Here is a 22,934-nt window from a genome sequence, read left to right on the forward strand (position 1 = left end):
GACACCTCCGGCGGTCACACAAGGCGCACTTCCACCAGTTGGTAGAACGGTAGGATCCTGTTCGTGACGCCAAGTTGTCACGGGCGGAGGAGGGGACGCTGCGCTCTCCCACTGCTCGGGTCCGGCTGCCGCTGCTGTTGCGGCTGCTGCTGCTCGGTGGTGGCTCGAGCGGTGGGCCGGATCCCGGGGACTCGAGCGGCGCTCCTCGCCCGTGAGTGAAAAGGGGATTTTGATTGTGGGGGTTTTGATTATTGTCCGTGACGCCACCCACGGTTGTGGTGATATTGGTGACACCACCGCTGCTCTGAACGGGGATCCCGGGAGCGGTGACAGGGAGCAGCTTTGTTGTTAGTTCTCCCCTCCGTGGGTAGGGGGTTGGTTGTCCCGGGGCCCGGTCATGGGGTAGGGATGGATGACAGGCGGGTTACAGGGCCTGGTGAGGTGCAGGGTCGCGAAGGCAGCGCTGTGCCGCACTGCACGGTGGTACTCCCTCAGCCAATGATGAGGACACAGTTCTCGGTAAAACACACGGCTGGATGGACGGGTCCCACAGATGGCTGTGGTGTTGTTTTCTCCCAGCAGTTTGATGGTGACTGCCTTTCCCTGCACCTAGATACGGTAGACGGTTCCAATGGGTTCCCACCTGTAACCCGCTCCCCGGCTTGGATATGGGCCGGAGGAGCCCCTTTTGCCCGCAGGCGCTGGCCCTGAGAAACGTTTGCCTTGGCGGTGGCGGTGTCTCCCTCACTTGGTTGGACTGTTGCCTTCTGTCGGGACTTGGCTGTTGGGAAACCCAGGAGGTTCCCTTCACTAATGAATTTGGCAAATTCACGGCGACTCCTAGCCTTGCCGGGGTCCGTAAGCCCCTGCCAGATGGTGCTGACTTCTCTTTGTGTACCGGTCCGGTACCGCCGGGCCACCGCCCGTCCACGGTCCTTACGGTAGACTCCAATCGGCCACTCCTGCAGACGGTCACCACCGTCTGCCAACCTTGCTGATCTGTCCGGGCCACACACCCGGACCAACTTCAGGCTGCTTAGCTGTCACTTTTCTCCTCTCTCACTACTTTCCCTCCTTCTACTTCAAACTCCAAACTCTATCTGCCTGGTTTTCCCGCCTCCAGGACTGTGAACTCCTCGGTGGGCGGGACCAACCGCCTGGCCCACCCCCTGGTGTGAACATCAGCCCCTGGAGGAAGGCAACAAGGGTTTTGTGTTCTGACTTCGGTGTGCCTGCTGGGAGTGTGGGGTGTGTTGGTGTTGTGCTCTGTGGCCCCTGGCTTGTCCAGGGCGCCACAGAAGCATCGGCATGCGATGTTGCAGCATGCAAAGCCCGCCTAACAGCAACAATACAAGCCTAGAAATACCTAACACATAAATCACCCAAAAAAAATAAATACACCCAAATTAAAAAATTCTCCATTAAATTCCTAGCCAACCTTTCAAATTTAGAAATACTGACCACATGGCACACTTTAAAACTAAATAAAATAAGTGACATCTATGATGTTTGTGATTTCGTCCCCTTTCTTGTCTTAAAAATTAAATATAAAATTCCTGATACTGATTTTAAAATTTTATTATCTATTAGAGAAACCCTGTGTAATCTACTGAGCAATAAAAACCCTTTCCCTAAACTTATAGATCCCCTATTCTGTAACCCAACCAACAATGCAGTCTGTAGTAGTACTAAGACACCAAATTTGAAAAAAAAACAAACATTTATATACTTACTTGGGAGAAGGAACTTAAGCAACAGATCTCAGACATGGCAGTGGTTTGACCCGCAGACACAAGTTTGGTACCCTGTTGGTCTTCCCACCTAATGTGTGTCTGCAGTTTCCAACGTCATGTCTGCTCTCTAGTTGAAACTTAACCTTTCCAAAACTGAACTACTTCTATTTCCCTCATCTTCTAACCTTCCTAAACCTGACATCTCCCTCTCTGTATGTGGTACCACGATTATAACTCCTAGACAGCAGGCTCACTGTCTGGGGGGTACGCTCAACACTGATCTCTTCTTCACCTCTTATATTCAATCTCTTGACTGCCCCTGTGACTTGCACCTCAAGAACATCTCCAGAATCCACCCCTTTCTTACCAAGGAAACTACAAAAACCCTCACCGTGGCCCTGATCCACTCTCTCCTTGACTACTGCAATTCTCTATTAATTGGTCTCCCCCTTTACGATTTTTATTTTTTTGCTCCCTTTCTTACGAGAGCCATAACGTTTTTATCTGTCCATCAATCTTGACTTTTGAGGGCCTGTTTTTTGAGGTACAAGTTTTTTTTTTTTTACATGAAACCATACGTTTTAACATAATGTGTACTGAAAAATGGCAAAAAAAAAAGCAATTGCATGATTGTTTTTGGGATATTTTATTCGTGTTCACTCTATGGCAAAACTGATGTGTCAGTATGATGCCTCAGTCGGTACGAGTTCATAGACACTAAACATGTATATGTTTACTTTTATCTAAGAGGTTAAAGAAATTCAGAAATGTGTCTAAAAAATGTGGGTGCACTTTTTGCGCCATTTTCCACGACCCGTAGCGTTCTCATTTTTTGGGATGGGTTATTTTTTGCGTCTTGAGCTGTCATTTTTAATGCTACATTTTTGCGCAAATGCTACATTTTCATAACTTATTATTGCATTTTTAGCAAAATTTGAAGCAACCAAAAAACGTAATTTTGGTGTTTGGAATTTTAATACTGGTACGACATTTACTGGTCAGATTAATTGTAGTTATATTTTGATAGATTGGGGATTTTTGAATGTGGCAATACCAAATGTGTGTATTTTTTTATTTTTTTAACCCTTTAATTTTCAATGAGGTGAAAGGGGGTGATTTGAACTTTTAGGTTTTTTTAATTTTTTAAAACTTTTTTTTTACTTTTTTAAGTTTTACAAGTTCCCTTATAGGGCTATAAGGATCAGAAGTCTTATTACTCACTCATTTCTGTTGATCACAGCTACACAGCTCAGATCACCAGAAATTCTGATATCTTGTAACAGCGGCTGATCTGCCAGCTGTTACAGGAAGTGAGTCATGCTAGCTACAGGAGTCATCACATGACCCTGTGCTACAATGGCAACTACCAACTTCTAGTGATCACATCACAGCGCCATCGATGGAGGCAGCTAAGTGCGTGTTTACCGCTGCAGGCATTTTGACAGCGTGATTTAAGGGGTTAACAGGCGTGGGTGGATTGCGGAATCACCTGCGCCTGTGAGGCACACATGTCAGCTGTTCAAATCAGCTGTCATGTGCAGGAATCACTGCCAGCTGCCTTCAGCAGCCGAAAGTGATTACACCTTGATTATTTAGGAGGTACCGGTACATCCTCGTTTGTTAAGGGGTTAATGCTGCAGCCAGGGTCACTTATCTGGCTAACCGTTACTCGGATGTGTCTGCTCTGTGCCATTCATTGCACTGGCTGCCCATATATCACTGGATCCAATTCAAATTGTTTGCTCTCACCCACAGCTCTCCACACTGAAGCACCCCCTATATCTTCACCCTCATCTCTGTCTATCATCCCATTTTCTACAATTTACAAACGACTTTTGACTAAGATCCACTCTAATCCAAAACTCCCACTCCCAAATCCAAGACTTCTCCTGGGCTGCACCAATCCTCTGCAATGGTCTGACCCAAGAAACCAGGATGAATTACAACTTACACACTTTCAGACGCTCCCCAAAAACACATCTTTTTAGGGTGGGTTATCACACTTCCTAATCAAATTAAATTCACATGGTCCCTCCATGACTTCTCACAACATAACTCTTCATCAAACTCCACCGCACCCAAAAGCATTTCAAAGATTGGCTGACTGGTGCAGCCTTTATTTATCCCCCATTTCTTTGAGATGGATGGATTGTCATTGGAAATTAACAGTGTATATATAGTTTTTAAACACAAAAATAGTGGTATGACTGTATAAACGCTTGTTCTACAGTAATAAAGAGCTTGTTTTGTTTGCAAATATCTGATTTGTCAGTCATAAGAAATCTAGTTTAGAAGCCATATGCAAAGCAGTCTGAAGTGCACTGGGGATGTGTCAGTGTGCACTGACCGCTTTCTACATTACCGAGCAGTTCTTGCCTGATTAACATATGGTTATTTAAACTAGATTTATTATGACAGACATATCGGATCTCTGGAATCAAAACAAAAAAAGGAGCTTTGATTTTTACAAAAAGGTATATTTTTTATTGGTGGACAAGTGCCCATACAGCTACACCACTGTCACAGAGTTTTGCACAAACTTCGCCAACTGTTCTGTTCTGATTGAAAATTCTGACTCTTCACCGGATGGTTTATCTGGTGTCTGGGATCAACACAGACAGATTTGGGTGTCAATCTGCTTTGTGCTGATTCAGAGGCAGACTAGCAAGAGTTATTCTCTGTTAGTCTGCTTGTGGGGCCCTTTGATCACATGTGGTGGGAAAGCCAATCACATATGTTCCCCTCTTTATGGTGGATGAAATCTTCTACCCATATGAGTGATAGTATAGTCTGTGTTGATCTGTGAGCTTTGGTGTCCCAGACTTTCTGGTGAAAGTGTAGCTTTTTGCTTGGAATGGCTGTGGAATTTACCCCTGTTGTCTTGTTGCTTCCTTCATGCTCTTTTTTTCCTCTTAATCCATTATTGTCTTATACCTCTGTGTGTGTGATGAATGACAGAGGTTTTTTTCCACCCTGTCTGTCTTTCTGTGGGTTTCAGTCCTGTTCCTCCCTAGGGGAGGAGGATGGGGTATCAGATTATGATTGGTCAGGAGCAGGGCCAAGAAGGAGACTCAGGCCTCTCCACGATTAGGAGTATCCCTGAGGTTAGAGATAGCATAGAGTCCCCTAAACTTGAGGTTCAGCATAGGAGCCCCTTTTTCGAGCTATCCCAAAGTCATCGTGACAACCACTGCTTTAATTTGTAAAATTTTTCTTACATATTCCCTTTAATAGGATGGATACTTTTTGTTTGTCACCAAAAATAGTAATCTATAGATAACATAGTACATCCATGTTCATTTCACAGTGAGACACCATAATTTCATGCATGATTAATTCAGGATTTCTCCAAATACTTACCACAGGCATCACATTCCATAACTGTATTTTTCAAAAATATTATTTCTTTAATCTAGAAAATTAATATTTTGTGTTTTAGCAAAAAGAGCAAGTTGAGCATGTAATCATTTAACTCAAAGATGCATCATACAAAAACTGCAATTCGATTTCAGCCAAATTGCTTCCAGTTAGTATTTGTAAAGATGAATAATAAGTTGAAATGTGGAAATTAATTTCTAAAATAACAAAATAATTTGTTTTGCATGAGGGTGGATATAAATTCTAGTCATAGATCATAAAAACCACAATTGGAAAATACATTAACTCAGTTGGAACATTTAAGTATCTAGCACTAAGTGTAAAGTTGAGAATTACTCATCAAGACTACATGTAGAGTATTCATTATAAAGATTTGGGGAAAAATGTCCTGGAATTCTAGAATCACTGCTTTGTCCAGTAATCTGTAGTATTACTGAAAAATGTACCAAGTGTGCTATGAGAAACATTTAGCTCATCCTTTCCTTCACTTGCTTTATTTCTCCTACTATTGCTTTGTTGCTAGATCCTATTCTTAATAATAAGGAAACAGGATAAATGGGTTCACTGTACCAATGTTATTCAAAGCCACTCTCTTTCTGTGCCAAAGCTAACAATTCCATTAATCGGATGTCCATATTGGTCACAGCTTGAGATGTTATTGCCAAGTCTGGAGATTGCACATAGACAAAACATGATGTAAATTAATAGCAAACAAATGACTGAATATATCCTGCACACACTAAACAGACCAATTGACAAGAGGAACCAGTGAAAACATTTTTGTATACAGCTAAATACTTGAATTTAAAGCTTTATGGGTGCAGCAGACTTTATTATCATGTGGAAAGCTAAGACAAAAATTGAGTGTTCCAATAAAGGAAACATGCCTTTAAACGGAGCTATAAGGAAAATTATTTTAAACTAATTCATTTACATGCAAATAAATAGTTTGCTTCTGATCTTTTGTTTTCTGGTCAGAAAAACACAATGTCAAATGCTACATAAGGAAATTCTTAGTGAAAGAGGAAGCCCCTTATGTATTAATTGATAACTGCTTCTTTTCCAACTTGTAGTAGCATTACAGAGGTACCTTTTGTGACCAACTTAAATGAGTGCTCTGAAATGAATAATGATTTTAATACTAAATCTATTTATTGTAATAATCTAATAGTTTCTCGAATATGCTTTAGTTAAAAAGTCCACATCATGCCCTCTCTAATCTAACTGCTTATTTATTTATTTTTACCTATTTCCATTTTGATGACCTTTCCATTTAACACCTTAAATTCGAAGACAATTTTGAGCTTAATGACCTGGCCAAATTTTGGAAATATGACCAGTGTCACTTTATGAGGTAATAAATCTGAAAAGCTTCAACGGAACCTGTTTTTTTGTGACATATTGTACTTCATGATAGTGGTAAATTTAAGACAATATTTTTTGCTTTTATTTGTTAAAAAAAATCAGGAATTTAATGTCAATTTTGAAAATGTCGCAATTTTCAAACTTTGAATTTTTATGCCCTAAAACCAAAGTTATGTCAAACATAATAGATAATAAATCATTTTTCCCACATGTCTAGTTTACATAAGCACAACTTTTGAAAAAACAAAAAAAAAAATAGGGGGTTAGGAAAGGTTCAAAGTTAATCAGCAATTTCTCATTTTTTCAACAAAATTTACAAAATCATTTTTTAGGGACCACATCACATTTGAAGTGGCATTGAGAGACCTAGGTGACAGAAAATATCGAAAAGTGACACCATTCTAAAAACTGCAACCCTCAAAGTACTCAAATCCACATCCAAAAAGTTTATTAACCCTTCAGGTGTTTCACAGGAACTAAACCAATGTGGAATGAAGAAAGAAACAAAAAATAATATTTTACCTAAAAATGTTGCACTAGTCCCAATTTATTCACTTTTAGAAGAAATACGACAACAAAATGAACCAAAAAAATTGTTACCCAGTTTCCTTGAGTGTACTGATTCCCCACACGTTGTCAGAAACCTCTGTTTGGACAAATTGGAGGGCCCGGAACAGAAGGAGCAATATTTGAATTTTGTTACACATTTAACTGAAATATATTGGTGGAACCATTTTGCATTTGTATGGCTCCTAAAGTACATAAACAGTTGAAACCCCAAAGAAGTGACCCCATTTTGGAAACTTTACCCCTCAAGGATGAGCCTTTTGAACCCATAGGTATTTCCCATAAATATTGATTTAGCATCAATTTTCTCACCTTTTCAAGACGTAACACCAAACAGTGGACCCCACAGTTTGTTACCCACTTTCTTATGCGCACAGTGATACCTCACATGTCGTCAGAAAGTTTTGTTTTGACAAATTGGAGGGCTCGAAAGTGAATGAGCAATAGTTGAATTTTGGAAAGCAAATTTGGCTGAAATAGATTGTGGGCACCATGTTGCATTTGCAGGCCCCTAAGGTACCTAAACAGCAGAAAACCCCGACAAATTACCACGTTTCGAAAATTAGACCCCTCAAGGAATGTATCTAGATGTTTGGGGAGCACCTTGAACCCCTAGGTGCTGTTACGCTCCTCGACGGATGATGGTCCTGCGGTGAGCTGAAGTGGACCCACTGGACAACAGGGCAAGCCTTGGCCTACCCTAACATGGGGTAGTGGACTGGGAATGTGGCAGCTGACCCCCAGGACAGGGGCAAACACAAAAGCAGATGGGACAGAGTTTCAAGCGCAGACATGGACCACCAGGGTGGATCAAGGCAGGCAGCACAGGCAGAGTCCCTAGTGTCAACAGGGCAGGACGGACATGCAAAGTCACTAGCAAGGCATATGGCAGGGCCAGGACGGACAGAAAGAGTCTCTTGCACCAGCAGGGCAGGAAAAACAGACAAATATGAGCGGGACAGGACTGGAACCAGGTGCCAACAGGCAGGATGGGTTGGTAGCCAGATATGGGCAGGACAGGCTGGACCGGCTGGGACCAGGTACAGGACAGGACAAAACAGACATGACTAGTGACCTGACAACTTACTAGACAGAACTAACTGACTAAACTGATGGTGTTGAACAAACAACTCCCCTAGTGGGAGCTTGCCTAAAATACCCAGTGCCTCAGCGATAGGCTGAGAGACACTTCCTAGGAGTGACACACTGGCCCTTTAAGAGGAGGGCAGTAGTGCATGCACACTTCTTAGGAGCACTCCCAGAGGTCCTGTAACGCTCACACAGACTTTGGGAGGCGGGCGAAGGAGGAACCACATGGAGGAGCAATCAGGGGCGCCAGCCAGTGTAGAAGGAGGGCGCCAGGCAGTGTAGAAGGAGGCGGCTGCGTCGGTGAGTCAGAGCGCATCCCTGCAGGAGGGGAGAGGCAGGGATGCCGCGTTACAGGTGCTTCACAGAATTTTATAACGTTGAGCCTTGAAAATAAAAAAAATACATTTTTAACACAAAATTGTTACTTCAACCAAGTAGCATTTTTCACAAAGGTATCAGGAGAAAATGCACCATACAAATTATTGTGCAATTTCTACTGTTTGGGCACATGACAGGGTTCGGAAGGGAAGGAGCGCTATTTGACTGCAAAATTGGCTGGAATCATGAGTGGACACCGTCACGTTTGGAAGGCTCCTGTTGTGCATAAACAGTGGAGCTCCCCAACAAGTGACCCTATTTTGTAAACTACACCCCTCAAGGATTTTATTCAGGGGTATAATGAGCATTTTGAACCCACAGGTATCCTTAGGTCATCATATTGAAATGTTCTCTTTTTTTCACAAAATGTTGCTTTAGAACCAAATTTCTCACTTTTTAAAGAGGCAACACCAAAACGTGGACCCTACAATTTGTTACCCAATTCCTTATGAGACTAGTGATACCCTACATGTGGTCAGAAACCTCTGTTTTGATAAATGGGAGGCCTCGGAACGGAAGCAGCACCATCTGAATTTTGGAAAGGCTGAAATAAATTGCCTGCACCATGTCACATTTGCATAGTCCCTAAAAGTACCTATGCAGCAGAAACCCCCCCACAAGTGACCCCATTTTGGAAACTAGACCCCTCAAGGATTTTATTCAGGGGTATAGTGAGCATTTTGTCAGCACAGGTACTTCACAAAAATGTTGCTGTAGCACCAATTTTCTCACTTTTAGGTTATGTGTTAAGCTGATCGAACGCCCAAAAATCCGGTAGCGGCATATCACTGCCAGATTTTAAAGAGTCCGATCCGGAATCCTGTGCCCACATAAGTCAATGGGGACCAGAATCCAGAGGTTAAATACATTTGTGGAGGGGATAGGAGACTAGGAGCGAGTGCGGCATACTCACAGAGGCGCTGTCATGGCGGCACACTCCTTCCGGGTCACGCTATTCACTTCCGAAGCCGACAATTCAATATTCATTGTTTTGCCCGCCCACCGGCGTGTGTAATTGGTTGCAGATAGACGTGCCCCAACCCTGAGTGTCAGCGTGTCATCTGACTGGAACCAATCCCAGGCACAAGGATGGCTGGTGGGCGGGGAAAGCAGTGCAAGTGTCTGCGGGTCAGCATGGTGGTAAAAAATAAACAATCGGCAGCACAGATATAGCTCACGGCTGCAGCCCCAGCTGTCAGACTGTATCTCTGCTGTGTATACAATGCCCACAGTCACACGTTCGAGGCTTTGCCGGGTGATGCCATGGCAGACTCGCGCGAGTCCCTTGCATGTGTGATTCTGGTGAAACCGCAAGCGGCTTTTTTTTTAATTTAAATAAATAATTAAATAAAAAAACAATGTGCGGTTCCCTCTAATTTTCATCCCCAGCCAAGATAACGCCGGCTCGGAGCTAGTATTCTAGCCTGCAGCCGCCCGGTATTGCCGCATCTATTCGATCTGACAATCCCGGTGCGATAACGGCTCTTCCCGGTGGCTTGATGTGGTGCCAATTGGGTTAATAGCAGGGGTTAATAACAGCGCACAGCTGCTACTAAACCCTAGGTTGTGATGGCACAGGTGTCTATCAGATACCTGCATCACAAACCTGTAAATGAATGTAAATAAACAAGATACAGAGAAAAATCCTTTATTTGGAATAAAATACAAACACCCCCTCCTTCACCTATTTATTAACCCACAACACACCCCTCCAGGTCCGACGTAATCCACAGGAGGTCCCACGCCGCTTCAGCTCTGCTACATCTGAATTTCACAGAGAGAGGCCATAGAGTAGGAACGCTCTCTGTGAGCTCCAGACAATGAATGAGCTGCGCATTGAGCGGTGACGTCATTTGCGGTCACAGCTGGAGGTTCCCACGGTCCTTCATCTGAGATCGCAGGTAACCTGACCTCAGGAGGAGGTCACTGAGTTCACAGACTTGCATCTCCTAGCAGAAAAATCGCAGATTTTTGGCCAAGAGATGCAGATTTTGTGCTGAAATTTTTACACCATATTCCTGCATCCAATCTACACCTCCTGGCAAAAAAAGTGGTGTTTTGATGCATTTTTTGCAGCGGTTTTTGCCGCGGTTTTTTGCCAGGAGGTGCACATTTGGTGCTGAAGTCATCTGCACCAGCTTTCAGCACCAAATTTCCACTTGCTGGCAGAATTTTTTTTTTTAATTTTTATTTTTGGGCCAAGGGATGCAAATTTGGTGCTGAAATTTTTACACCATATTCCTGCATCCAATCTACACCTCCTGGCAAAAAAACCGGTGTTTTGACGCATATTTTTTTTTCCGCGGTTATTTTTCCGCAATTTTTGCCGCAGTTTTTTGCAAGGAGGTGCACATTTGGTACTGAAATTGTCTTGACCAGATTTCAGCACCAAATTTCCACCTGCTGGCAGGAATTATTTTTCTTTTTACAGCCTGCCGGTCTCTGAGCAGGAGCGTGCATGTACCTAGAAACACATGCATGCTCCTGTCAGAAGTGTGCGGCTGTGCTGCGATGTCTGACTCTCGGGAGTCCCTCGCATGCAGCTTTTTTTTTTTTTTAATTTAAATGAATATTTTAAAAAAAAAATCCGACGTGCGGTTCCCCTCAGTTTTTATCCCCAGCCATGATAATGCCGGCTGGGGGCTGGCATATTCTCAGCCCACAGCCGCCCGGTATTGCCGCATCTATTAGATGTGACAATCCCGGTACAATACTCTTCCCGGTGGCCTGATGCAGTGCCAATCTGGGTAATAGCAGGGGTTAATAACAGCGCACATCTGCTACTAAACCCTAAGTTTGTGATGGCACAGGCGTCTATCAGATACCAGCATCACACAAACATGTAAATAGCAGTAAATAAACAAGACACAGAAAAAAATCCTTTATTTGAAATAAAGTACAAAACGTTCCCTCCTTCACCACTTTATTAACCCCAACACACCCCTCAAGCTCCGGCGTAATCCATACGATGTCCTACGACGACACATCCTGCACTGCTACATCTCAGAGTGAGCAGCCATAGAGAAGATTGACAGCTCTGAGTGTAGCCATTTACTAAGCCACGATAAGTGATGACCGCAGCAGAGACTGTCATAGGCTTCGCGGGCGCTTCAGCCTGCAACCAATCACAGATGAGAGGATGGCCAGTGGGTGAGGAAAGCTGTGCGATTGCGTGCACAGTACAGGAAGTGAAAGTGCGACCCGGAAGCAGTGTGCCGCCATGACAGAGTCTCGGTAAGTATCAAATTGACGTTAACTTGTTGTTTTATTTATTTTTACCTTATTTGCCGAATCCGGATCGTGCACTCGGAATCTTGCGCCCGCGTCCGGCACCTAGATATCATTGAAACCGCGCGGATCCAGACTTTTACAGTCCGGATCCGCTTAGCCCTAGTTATGTGCCAACAATCCTGTGACAATGCGTCTAGGATGCAGTGTGGTTCTCCTGTGGAGCCAAGAGTGTTCTCCACAGGAGACCGCTGCAGAACCTTTTTCCTGCTGTGGACTTTACCTCTATTCTCCCCGCAGAGAACACTCTTGTCTCTGCAGCACAAATTGACATGCTGCTGCTGCGGAGAAAAGAAGCACAGTTGGTCATAGGATTTGTAAAAATTCCAATCATTGTGCTTCTACTGTACAATGAAGCATTTTGGAGGCAGTGAAAAAACACACTTCCAAAACACTGCAAATACTGATCGTGGGCACACAGCCTAAAAAACAAGGATAGATAGACAGATAGATAGATAGATATTTTAAGCTTGCACCCTTTAGTGTCTTTCATGTGGCTCTAAAGGGTGTTTAGACTTGTATTTAGCAAAAAAAAAAAAAGTGTCAGATGCTCCCCATTTTTGATAGCCAACTAGGCTAAAGCAGACAGCTGCAGCATGCTGGCAACTTTACCTTGGCTGGTAATCCAAAGTAGAGGGCACCAAACTATATTTTTTTTTTTATTTATACATTTTTTTAAAAAAACAAAAACACATGGGGTCCCTCCCAGCCTAAAAACAGCAGGCCGCAGCCTCCCCGGAAGTGGTGCTTCCATTAGATGCACCAATCCTGGCACTTCACCCCGGCTTGTCTCATTTCCTTGGTGTGGTGGCAAACGAGGTAATATAAGGAGTTGAGATTTGATGCCAGCTGTGTAATGTCTGCTGGCATCAACCCAGAGGTTAGTAATGTCAAGGCGTCTATGTGATACATGACATTACAACCCAGTCAGTAATAAAAAAAAATAAAAATATTAAAATTATTTGAAAAAACATTCTCAAACACATTCCCTTTTCCACGAATTTACTGAAAGAAAACAAAATTGCAAGGAAAAGAAAGAAATCCCAATCCGGTCAGGCGTAATCCATTTTATAGGTCCTACAATGACTCTGTCTTCCAGCATTTGAGAGGCACGCTGATTGAACACATCCCCCATGTTCTGGTAATGCAGGTACTCCATGTGAGTAGTGTGCAGGACGTGACCTCAGTGAAATTACTTAAAGCACACTCCCTGGATCACACTGAGGGTAGGGTGAACTGCAGTAACTCCAGTGACGTCACTGCACTGACGTCACTGCAGCCTCACTACTCATAGAGAGCTGGCTGAGAACCGGCTCTCTGTGCATGCGCCCATCATTTTTCAGAAGAGGAGGAGAAAGAGGGGGCTTGGTGCTAATGAAAGTAGGAGCTGGACCAGGGGAGGACAGGGGCATACCGAGGGAGACCTATTGAGGACTTTTCACTCTCATCTGACATGTCGGATGAGAAAGAAAGCAGGGGAGGAGGAGGATTGTGGTAGTCGCACAACTCATACGCCTATCATTTTAGATGATTAGCAGGATGAGGGAGACCAGGGGGAGGATTTTGACCACATTGATGGATCAGAGGAGACCAGGGGAGGACATTTCTCTTCTATCTGACATGTTTGATCACATCAGATGGGAGAGGAATCATTGTTTTACCAGCACTGAATTCAATTTTACATGATCGTCGTTATATGGTGTATAACGGCAATCATGTGAATGGGGACCGGAAAAACCGACCCGGATCGTGATCATGAGTCTCAGCTAGATTTTCGGATGCTGCTGGGCATTATACCTTTTATCCTGAGCACTGTTAAAAAGTGGTGCTAAGGAATAAAGTCCCTTATTGCCGCCGATAAAAGGTGTTTTGGGAATCATTACGGGGTTAAGAATGCCCAGTGCATTCTGGAATACTAAAATGGATGTCATCAGTGGTCTCTGTCTTAGCCTTAGGGGTACTTTGCACATTGCGACATCGCTACTGCGATATCGTCGGGGTTAAATCGAACGTGACGCACATCCGGCGCCAGTAACTATGTCGCAACGTGTAAAGCCTAGATGCGCCGATTTACGATCGCAAAAGCATCGTAAATCGGCGAGCTGGGTAGCGTCGGTCACTTCCATAATTTCGGGACGACCGATGTTACGATGTTGTTCCTCGTTCCTGCGGCAGCACACATCGCTGTGTGTGAAGCCGCAGGAGCGAGGAACCTCTCCTTACCTGCCTCCAGGAAGGAAGGAGGTGGGCGGGATGTTTACATCTCCGCCCCTCCGCTTCTATTGGCCGCCTGCCGTGTGACATTGCTATGACGCCGCACGACCTGCCCCCTTAGGAAGGAGGCGGGTCGCCGGCCAGAACGACGTCGCAGGGCAGGTAAGTGCATGTGAAGCTGCCGTAGCGATTATGTTCGCTACGGCAGCTATCATCAGATATCGCACGTGCGATGGGGGCGGGTACTATTGCGCTCGGCATCGCTAGCATTGGCTAGCGATGTCACAGCATGCAAAGTACCCCTTAGTCCCCACTCTGAAACAAAGAATCATCAATGACGTACATTTCAGGCGCTGGGCTAATTCCTGCTCTACTGACCAAGCATTAGTTGTTAATTCCAATGTATGCTCAGTAAGATATTGTCACTGTGCAATATTTTTTTCAGTGCACAGAGACAACGCACTGCCTTGCTGGTTATAGTTAGAAATGATGAGCCAACAACAGAGGGCACTGTCAGTGCAGATTGTAAGTAAAGAATGCGGAAAGCAGGGAGACCAAGTACCAGACCCGCCAGGAAAAGTCATGTCACTTATACATCACAATAAGAAGTGAACTTAGGGTCATAACAGAGAGCTGAATACATCAAATAATAATTAACACTCTACAGTAAGACATAGAATTCCTCTTCTGGTAATACCATAAGTCCCAGTCAGATTAAGGAAATACAGGATCACACCTGCCTCTTTGAGTGCCATTGGCAGTGAAAACAGTCATGCTCGCAAGGTGAGCGAAGGGATAGTGGACCCACTGAACCAAAGCACTGATCTCTGACCTGTAGGAGCGTACTTGAATAGCTACTGACTCTTCACTAAACCCACAGTTGGTCAAGATAGACAAGTGCTGGTAGGTAGCTGCCAGGGGCAGGAACAGGGGATCTCGGTACCTCAACAGGCGGCGCCAAAGGTATGGACACAAATTAAGAAATAACATCTGTAACACCATTCTAAGTCTGAACTGGCTGCAAGAACCCTAAAAATAACTTTACTATATAAGGAGAAGGGATGTACACCAGTGACTATGCAAGAGGAATACATATAGAGCAGAAACTGCTGTGTGAATACTGGCATGAAAAATACAATAGCTATATGTAAGAATGAAAATATGACAATGGAATCTGCATAACTGCCATGAACTTAAGAATAAAGAGAAATGTAGCTATTGAATTGATCAATGCAACAGAGCCCCAACACCTCGTCACCGTACTCTCCTATGTTGGGGTCCCTAGCTAATGTGTGTCCTCTCTTGCAGTTAAAAACTTACCGTGTATGGGAAGCTTAGACCCAGGCTATATATGTATAATGTGGACTGGCAATAGGTGTGGGTTGGGCCGGGTTTACAAATGAAAGACTACAAGCAAATTAAGAAATAACGTTTGGAACACCTTTCTAAGTCTGAACTAGCTGCAAGAAAATACAATAGCTATATGTAAGAATGAAAACATGACAATGGATTCTGCATAACTGCCATAAACTTAAGAATAAAGGGAATTTTAGCTATTGAATTGATCAATGCAACAAAGCCCCAACACCTCGTCACGGCCGGTATCGTAGGTTTGGCTGGGATGGATGGATGCAGCAGCAGCAGAAACGTAATGCACTGGAACACATAAGTATCAGCAATACAGCACAGTAACAGCAGCACTAGGAACCTGTCAACTAGCAACATATAGACCACGTTGCTCAGGCACTTACCTTAATGGGAAGATCTCTTAATAGAGAGGATATGAGGGATGAGAAGTAGGTTTGTTTTGCAGCAGTGAGTACAGACTTGAAAGTGGTGAGAGCCTGTTTGTATGTAATGAAGTGCTCAGTGGAATGAGACCTCTTCCATTTGCGTTCAGCAATACTGGAAGCCCGTCTCAATTCTTTAGTCTGGCTCGTGTGCCAGGGTTGCCTGTTGATTGTGCGGGTTTTGGTGTGTGAGAGGGTCAGCTAATTCGAGAGCTGCAGAGATGGTAGTGTTGTATAAAGTGGCAGCAGCATCTGCATCGTATGAAGAAGCAATGTCTGCAAGAGGGAAAAGAGACTGAGAAAGTAAGTCAAAATGATTGAGATTTCTGCAGGGGTGTGAAAGTTTATGGAGGGGGTTTTGTGTACTTGGAGAAGAGAGGGAAGAGAATGTGAGTAGGTTGTGGTCAGACAGGGGGAGAGGCGCGTTAGAGAGTTTAGAACAGAGGTGAGTGAAGATGAGGTCCAGCGTGTGGCCATCTTTGTGAGTAGCTGCAGAGGACCATTGGATGAGGCTGAAGGAAGAAGCGAGTTCTAGATTGTGGATGGCAGTTAGATGTGACAATGGTGATGTGGTGAGGAGGGCCAGGGTTTGGAGAGATGTCACCAGCAGTGAGGAGAAGCAGAGAGAGTGTGTAAGCAGGAGAGGCCATGAGGTGGTCGTGTGTGTCTAAATACACAGGGTGTTATGTGGAGGAACAGATCTGAGGAGAGGGTGAGATGGGTGGGGAGGATGGTGGGAGAGATGAATAGCTCATTACTGGGTGTAGTGATCAGAGGGGAAAGTAGAAATTGAAGTATTATAGGGGGGAAAGTAAAAAGATACACAAACATTGTTTACTGTGACTATGCATCCAAGTTACCTTCCGGTCCCTTTGGCCCAATTCGGGCCACTTCATTTTCTGCACACTTATAGATCCACACTTAAAGGATCCACACGCCGACAATGTCTAAGCTGACAATCTATCTATCCCTCTATCCATCCCTCTATCTATCCATTATCTATCTATCTATCCATTATCTATGTATTGGATAGATGGATAGATAGATAGATAGAGGGATAGATGGATAGATAATAGATAGATAATGGATAGATAGATAGAGGGATAGATAGATAAAAAAGGATAGATGGATAGATAGACAGGCAGACCGATGTCAAACACATATGTAATGTCCCACCTCCCGGCATATTCTGAGCTGGCACCCTTTAGTGACTTTCATGTGGCACTAAATTGTGCCTAGCCTTGTATTTAGCCAAAAAAATAAATAATTAAATAAAAAGCGACATGGGGTCCCCCCCTTTTTTGATAGCCAGCTAGAGTAAAGCAGATGGCTGCAGCCTGTAGACCACAGCTGGCAGCTTTACCTTGGTTGGGGATCCAATTTGGAGGGCCCCCAGGCTCTTTATTTATAATTATTTATAAATAAATAATTTAAAAAAAAAGTGGGGTTCCCCCCCAAATTGGTTCACCAGCCAAGGTAAAGCGGACAGCTGTGGTCTGGTATTCTTGGGGTGGGAAGGTCCCTAGTTATTGGCCTATCCCAGCCTAAAAATAGCAGGCCGCAGCCGCCCCAGAGGTGGCGCATCCATTAGATGCGCTAATCCTGGTGCTTCTCTCCAGCTCATCCCGTTGCCCTGGTGCAGTGGCAAACGGAGTAATAAATGGGGTTGATACCAGATGTGTAATGTCACCTGACATCAATCCCAGCAGTTGGTGATGTCATGGCGTCTATCAGATACCCGATATCACCAACTGTCAGTAATAAAAATAGAAAAAAAATTAACGGCAAAAAAAAAAAAAATATTTGAAAAACATTCCCCAACCATTCCCTCTTTCACCAATTTATTGTAAAGGAAAAAAAATCCCGTGTAATCCATTTTGGAAGTCCCACGACGACTCTGGACCTTCTAGAATATGGGGGGCACGCTCAGGGAACATATCCCCTATTTTCTAGGAGTGCAGACCCTCCATGTGAGGAGTGTGGGTGCAAAGAATCTGCACCTACTCTCCCCGGGTCCACAGCTGCAGTGTGCAGCCAGAGCAACTCACGCTGAACACAGGAAGCTGAGCTGACAGCCGCTCTCTGCACATGCGCATTTATTGTGAAGGAGGAGGGATCGCGGAGAATCAACGCTGCGAAAAGGTAAAGACACCGGGGGAACACTGGGAAACATCGGGAGGGGGGGTGACTTAGTTGGACTTGGGGAGGAGTTTTCTGCCGTATGTGTCATGGCACACGCAACAGAAATCAGAGGAAGAGGGTGAATGCGGGTGGCGTGTTGGTGTGCGCCCTGCCATCTTGGATGAATCGGGAGGGGGCAGAAATGCATTGAGGCACCTTCTACAGGCTGTGCCCATACTGTTTCTGCCTTTTCCCATACATTTCAGCCTCTTCCTCAGTCACCACAGCTCACCAACAGGTCAAACATGAAATTATTCTGGTCTCCCATAGACTTACATTGGGGGTCAAATATTCGCGAATACTAGTAGACGAGGTATTCACCGGATATTCGGCGAAGCGAATAATAGGGTATTCGATCATCCCTATTCGTTAACTATTAAAGAATTAGCAAATACTAGAAATTTAAAATACACCAAAAATCACACTATTCTATCCTGCCAGTCCAATCTGCCAACAGAAGAAACAAAGTAAGTGGGGAATTGTTCACGGACTTGTATGACTTCTCTACTGCTTCGGAAGGTAATGTTTGTGTATCCTGGCAAAGGTCTGGTTGAAAGTTTTTCCTCAGTAGGAATTTCACCATTTGATAAAAGATAGTTATGTAAAACCACGCAGGCTTTGACTACATCATCTGCAGAGTAAACTTTCATATTTATTGTACTTGCCAAAACTCTCCATTTTGCTGAGAGGATTCCAAATGCGCATTCAACCATGTGACGTGCATGACTTAACCAATCATTGAAGATTTTCTTGTTGTGCATTAAGGCACGACTGAAATATAATAATTAATAATAATAATAATAATAATAATAATAAGTTTTATTTCTATAGCGCCAACATATGTATTCCACAGTGCTTTATAATTCAGAGGGGACATGTAGAGACAATATGAGACAATACAAAATAACAAAATTAAGATACCAGGAGGAGTGAGAGCCCTGCTCATAAGCTTACAGTCTATGAGGAAATAAGGGAGGCACAAAAGGTGAATGGGGGGGAGAAAAGATTGTCATACAGTGCTGGCCAAAAGTATTGGCACCCATGCAATTCTGTCAGATAATACTCAGTTTCTTCTTGAAAATGATTGCAATCACAAATTCTTTGGTATTATTATCTTCATTTAATTTACTTGCAATGAAAAAACACAAAAGAGAATGAAACAAAAATCAAATCATTGATCGTTTCACACAAAACTCCAAAAATGGGCCAGACAAAAGTATTGGCACCTTTAGCCTAATACTTGGTTGCACAACCTTTAGCCAAAATAACTGCGAACTGCTTCCGGTAACCATCAATGAGTTTCTAAAGGGGGCTTTACAAGCTACGATATCGCTAATGCAAAGTCGTTGGGGTCACGGAATTTGTGACGCACATCCGGCCGCATTAGCAATGTCGTTGCATGTGACACCTATGAGCGATTTTGCATCGTCGCAAAAACGTGCAAAATCGCTCATCGGTGACATGGGGGTCCATTCTCAAATATCGTTACTGCAGCAGTAACGAAGTTGTTCCTCGTTCCTGCGGCAGCACACATCGCTTCGTGTGACGCCGCAGGAACGAGGAAGCTCTCCTTACCTGCCTCCCGGCTGCAATGCGAAGGAAGGAGGTGGGCGGGATGTTACGTCCCGCTCATCTCCGCCCCTCCGCTTCTATTGGGCGGCGGTTCAGTGATGCTGCTGTGACATCACTGTGACGCTGAACGAACCGCCCCCTTAGAAATGAGGCGGTTCGCCGGACACCGCGACGTCGCCGGGCAGGTAAGTACGTGTGACAGGTCTGGGCGATGTTGTGCGGCACGGGCAGCGATTTGCCCATGTCGCACAACAGATGGGGGTGGGTAACCACGCTAGCGATATCGGTACCGATATCGCAGCGGGTAAAGTGGCCTTTACAATGCTCTGCAGGAATTTTAGACCATTCTTCTTTGGCAAACTTCTCCAGGTCCCTGAGATTTGAAGGGTGCCTTCTCCAAACTGCCATTTTGAGATATCTCCACAGGTGTTCTATGGGACTCAGGTCTGGACTCATTGCTGGCCACTTTAGTAGTCTCCAGTGCTTTCTTTCAAACCATTTTCAAGTGCTTTTTGAAGTGTGTTTTGGGTCATTGTCCTGCTGAAAGACCCATGACCTCTGAGGGAGACCCAGCTTTCTCACACTGGGCCCTACATTATGCTTCAAAATTTGTTGGTAGCCTTCAGACTTCATAATGCCATGCACACGGTCAAGCAGTCCAGTGCCAGAGGCAACAAAACAACCCCAAAACATCAGGGAACCTCCGCCATGTTTGACTGTAGAGACCGTGTTCTTTTCTTTGACTGCCTCTTTTTTTTTTACTGTAAACTCTATGTTGATGGCTTTTCCCAAAAAGCTCTACTTTGACTCAGCTGACCAGAGAACATTCTTCCAAAATGTTTCCGGCTTTCTCAGGTAAGTTTTGGCAAACACCAGCCTGGCTTTGGCTTTTTTATGTCTCGGGGTAAGAAGTGGGGTCTCCCTGGGTATCCTACCATACAGTCCCTTTTCATTCAGACGACAACGGATAGTACGGGTTGACACTGTTGTACCCTCAGACTGTAGGGTAGCTTGAACTTGTTTGGATGTTAGTCAAGGTTCTTTATCCACCATCCGCACAATCTTGCGTTGAAATCTCTCATCAATTTTTCTTTTCCTTCCACATCTAGAGAGGTTAGCCACAGTGCCATGAGCTTTAAACTTCTTGATGACACTGCGCACCGTAGACACAGGAACTTAAAGGTCTTTGGAGATGGACTTGTAGCCTTCAGATTGCTCATGCTTCCTCACAATTTGGATTCTCAAGTCCTCAGACAGTTCTTTGGTCTTCTTTCTTTTCTCCATGCTCAATGTGGTACACACAAGGACACAGGACAGAGGTTGAGTCAACTTTAATCCATGTCAACTGGCTGCAAGTGTGATTTAGTTATTGCCAACACCTGTTAGGTGCCACAGGTAAGTTACAGGTGCTGTTAATTACACAAATTAGAGAAGCATCGCATGATTTTTCAAACAGTGCCAATACTTTTGTCCACCCCCTTTTTTATGTTTGGTGTGGAATTATATTCAATTTGGATTTATGACAATTTTTTTTCTTTTTTTTTCAGTAAAGACAAATTAAATGAAGATAATAATACAATAGAATTTGTGATTGCAATCATTTTCAAGAAGAAACTGAGTATTATCTGACAGAATTGCAGGGGTGCCAATACTTTTGGCCAACACTGTATATGGTCCAGCCATCGATTTAATAGGGTATTCAAGACCAGCTGCATGAACCCGTCATTGGCCATTATTTATACAAGTACAGAAGACAAGAATTGGAAGTAAATTTTATGAAGGGCAGAAAGGGACTAGATTAGATCAGGGCAGTGAGGTAATAGGATACTCTAAAGTTAAAAGAAAAGAAAAAGGTTTTGGTACCGTGTTAGCCAGTTGAAAAATGATTGATTGCTCTCAGTGAGAGAAACAAAATTTAAATTTTGTAGTTCTGATACCTTTTAATGGCTAACTAAAATAAAAATAAAATATGATGTTATAAAGCAAGCTTTCGAGACATCTCAGGTCTCTTCCTCAGGCATGGTATGACAAAATAGCTGAAGAAACACAAATATATACACAAAACAGGGCAGAGCGATGCATAGTAAAAGGACATTTAAATAAACAAACATGCCTGAGGAAGAGACCTGAGATGTCTCGAAAGCTTGCTTTATAACATCATATTTTATTTTTATTTTAGTTACCTTTTAATGGCTATCAGAACTACAAAATTTCAATTTTGTTTCTCTCACTGAGAGCAATCAATCAGGCTACTCTAAAGAAATGCGTTTTTATGGTCCGCTTAAAGGTGTGGATGTTGGGAATTAATAGGATTGTTCTTGGTAATGTGTTCCAGAGCATAGGCGCAGCTCTTGAGAAATCTTGAAGACGGGAGTGGGAGGTTCAAATTGTTGAGGATGTCAGTCTTAGGTTATTAGCAGAGTGGAGGGCATGAGTGGGGTGATAGAGATGAGGGAGGAGATGTAGGGTGGTGCAGAACCGTGGAGAGCTTTGTGAGTGAGAGTGATGAGTTTGTTGGATTCTGTAGCGGATTGGCAACCAGTACAATGACTGGCAAAGAGAGGCATCAGTGAAGCGGTTGCAGAGGAAAATGATCCTGGCTGGAGGCATTCAAGATGGATTGGAGAGGGGAGAGTTTAGTAACAGGGAGACCAATTAGTAAACAATTACAATAATCCAGGCAAGAATGAATGAGAGAGACAGTAAGAGTTTTTGCAGAGTCAACGGTAAGAAAAGGTTGAATTCTCAAGATGTTTTTGAGGTGGAATTGACAAGAACGAGCAAGTGAACAAATGTAGGGAGTGAAGGAGCGATCGGAGTCAAATATAACCCCAAGACAGCGGGTATACTGCTGGGGAATAATGGTAGAGCCACACACAGAAATGGTAATATTGGGTTTCGGAAGGTTAGGAGTGGGAGGAAACAGGAGTTCAGTTTTTGACATGTTCAGTTTTAGATAGAGGGAGGACATGATGTTGGAGACAGTGGACAGACAATCAGTAGTATTTTGTATTAGTGCAGGGGTGATGTCAGGAGAAGATGTGTACAGTTGGGTGTCATCAGCACAGAGATGGTACTGGAAACTAAATCTGATTGTTTGTTCAATAGGGGCAGTGTATAAAGAGAAAAGGAGGAGCCTAGGACTGAACCCTGAGGAACCCCGACCGTAAGGGGAAGAGGAAAAGGAAGAGGAGCTGGCAAAGGATACAGTGAATGAGCAGTAAGAGAGGTAAGAGGGGAACCAAGAAAGAACGGTGTCCTTGAGCCCGATAGAGCGGAGCATAGTGAGGAGGAGCATCCTTAGATGTTTATCCAGTTGAAATACCTCATTGCCCACAAAAATGAATGGTATTGGTGGTCCATCTGTGTTTGGAAGCTG

The 22,934-nt window shown here is 43.9% G+C and overlaps 1 protein-coding gene across 1 annotated transcript in view; it reads right to left on the reverse strand.

Moving 5' to 3' along the window:
* Positions 1–22,934, reverse strand: part of LOC142316860 (cartilage oligomeric matrix protein-like) — a 1,990,803-nt gene that overhangs the window by 1,705,522 nt on the left and 262,347 nt on the right. The window contains exon 3 of the mRNA XM_075352653.1: positions 5,094–5,145. Coding sequence (XP_075208768.1) covers positions 5,094–5,145 — 52 coding nt within the window. The remainder of the gene's footprint in view (positions 1–5,093; positions 5,146–22,934) is intronic.

Source organism: Anomaloglossus baeobatrachus, chromosome 1, assembly GCF_048569485.1.
Source record: "Anomaloglossus baeobatrachus isolate aAnoBae1 chromosome 1, aAnoBae1.hap1, whole genome shotgun sequence".
NCBI lineage: Eukaryota > Metazoa > Chordata > Amphibia > Anura > Aromobatidae > Anomaloglossus > Anomaloglossus baeobatrachus.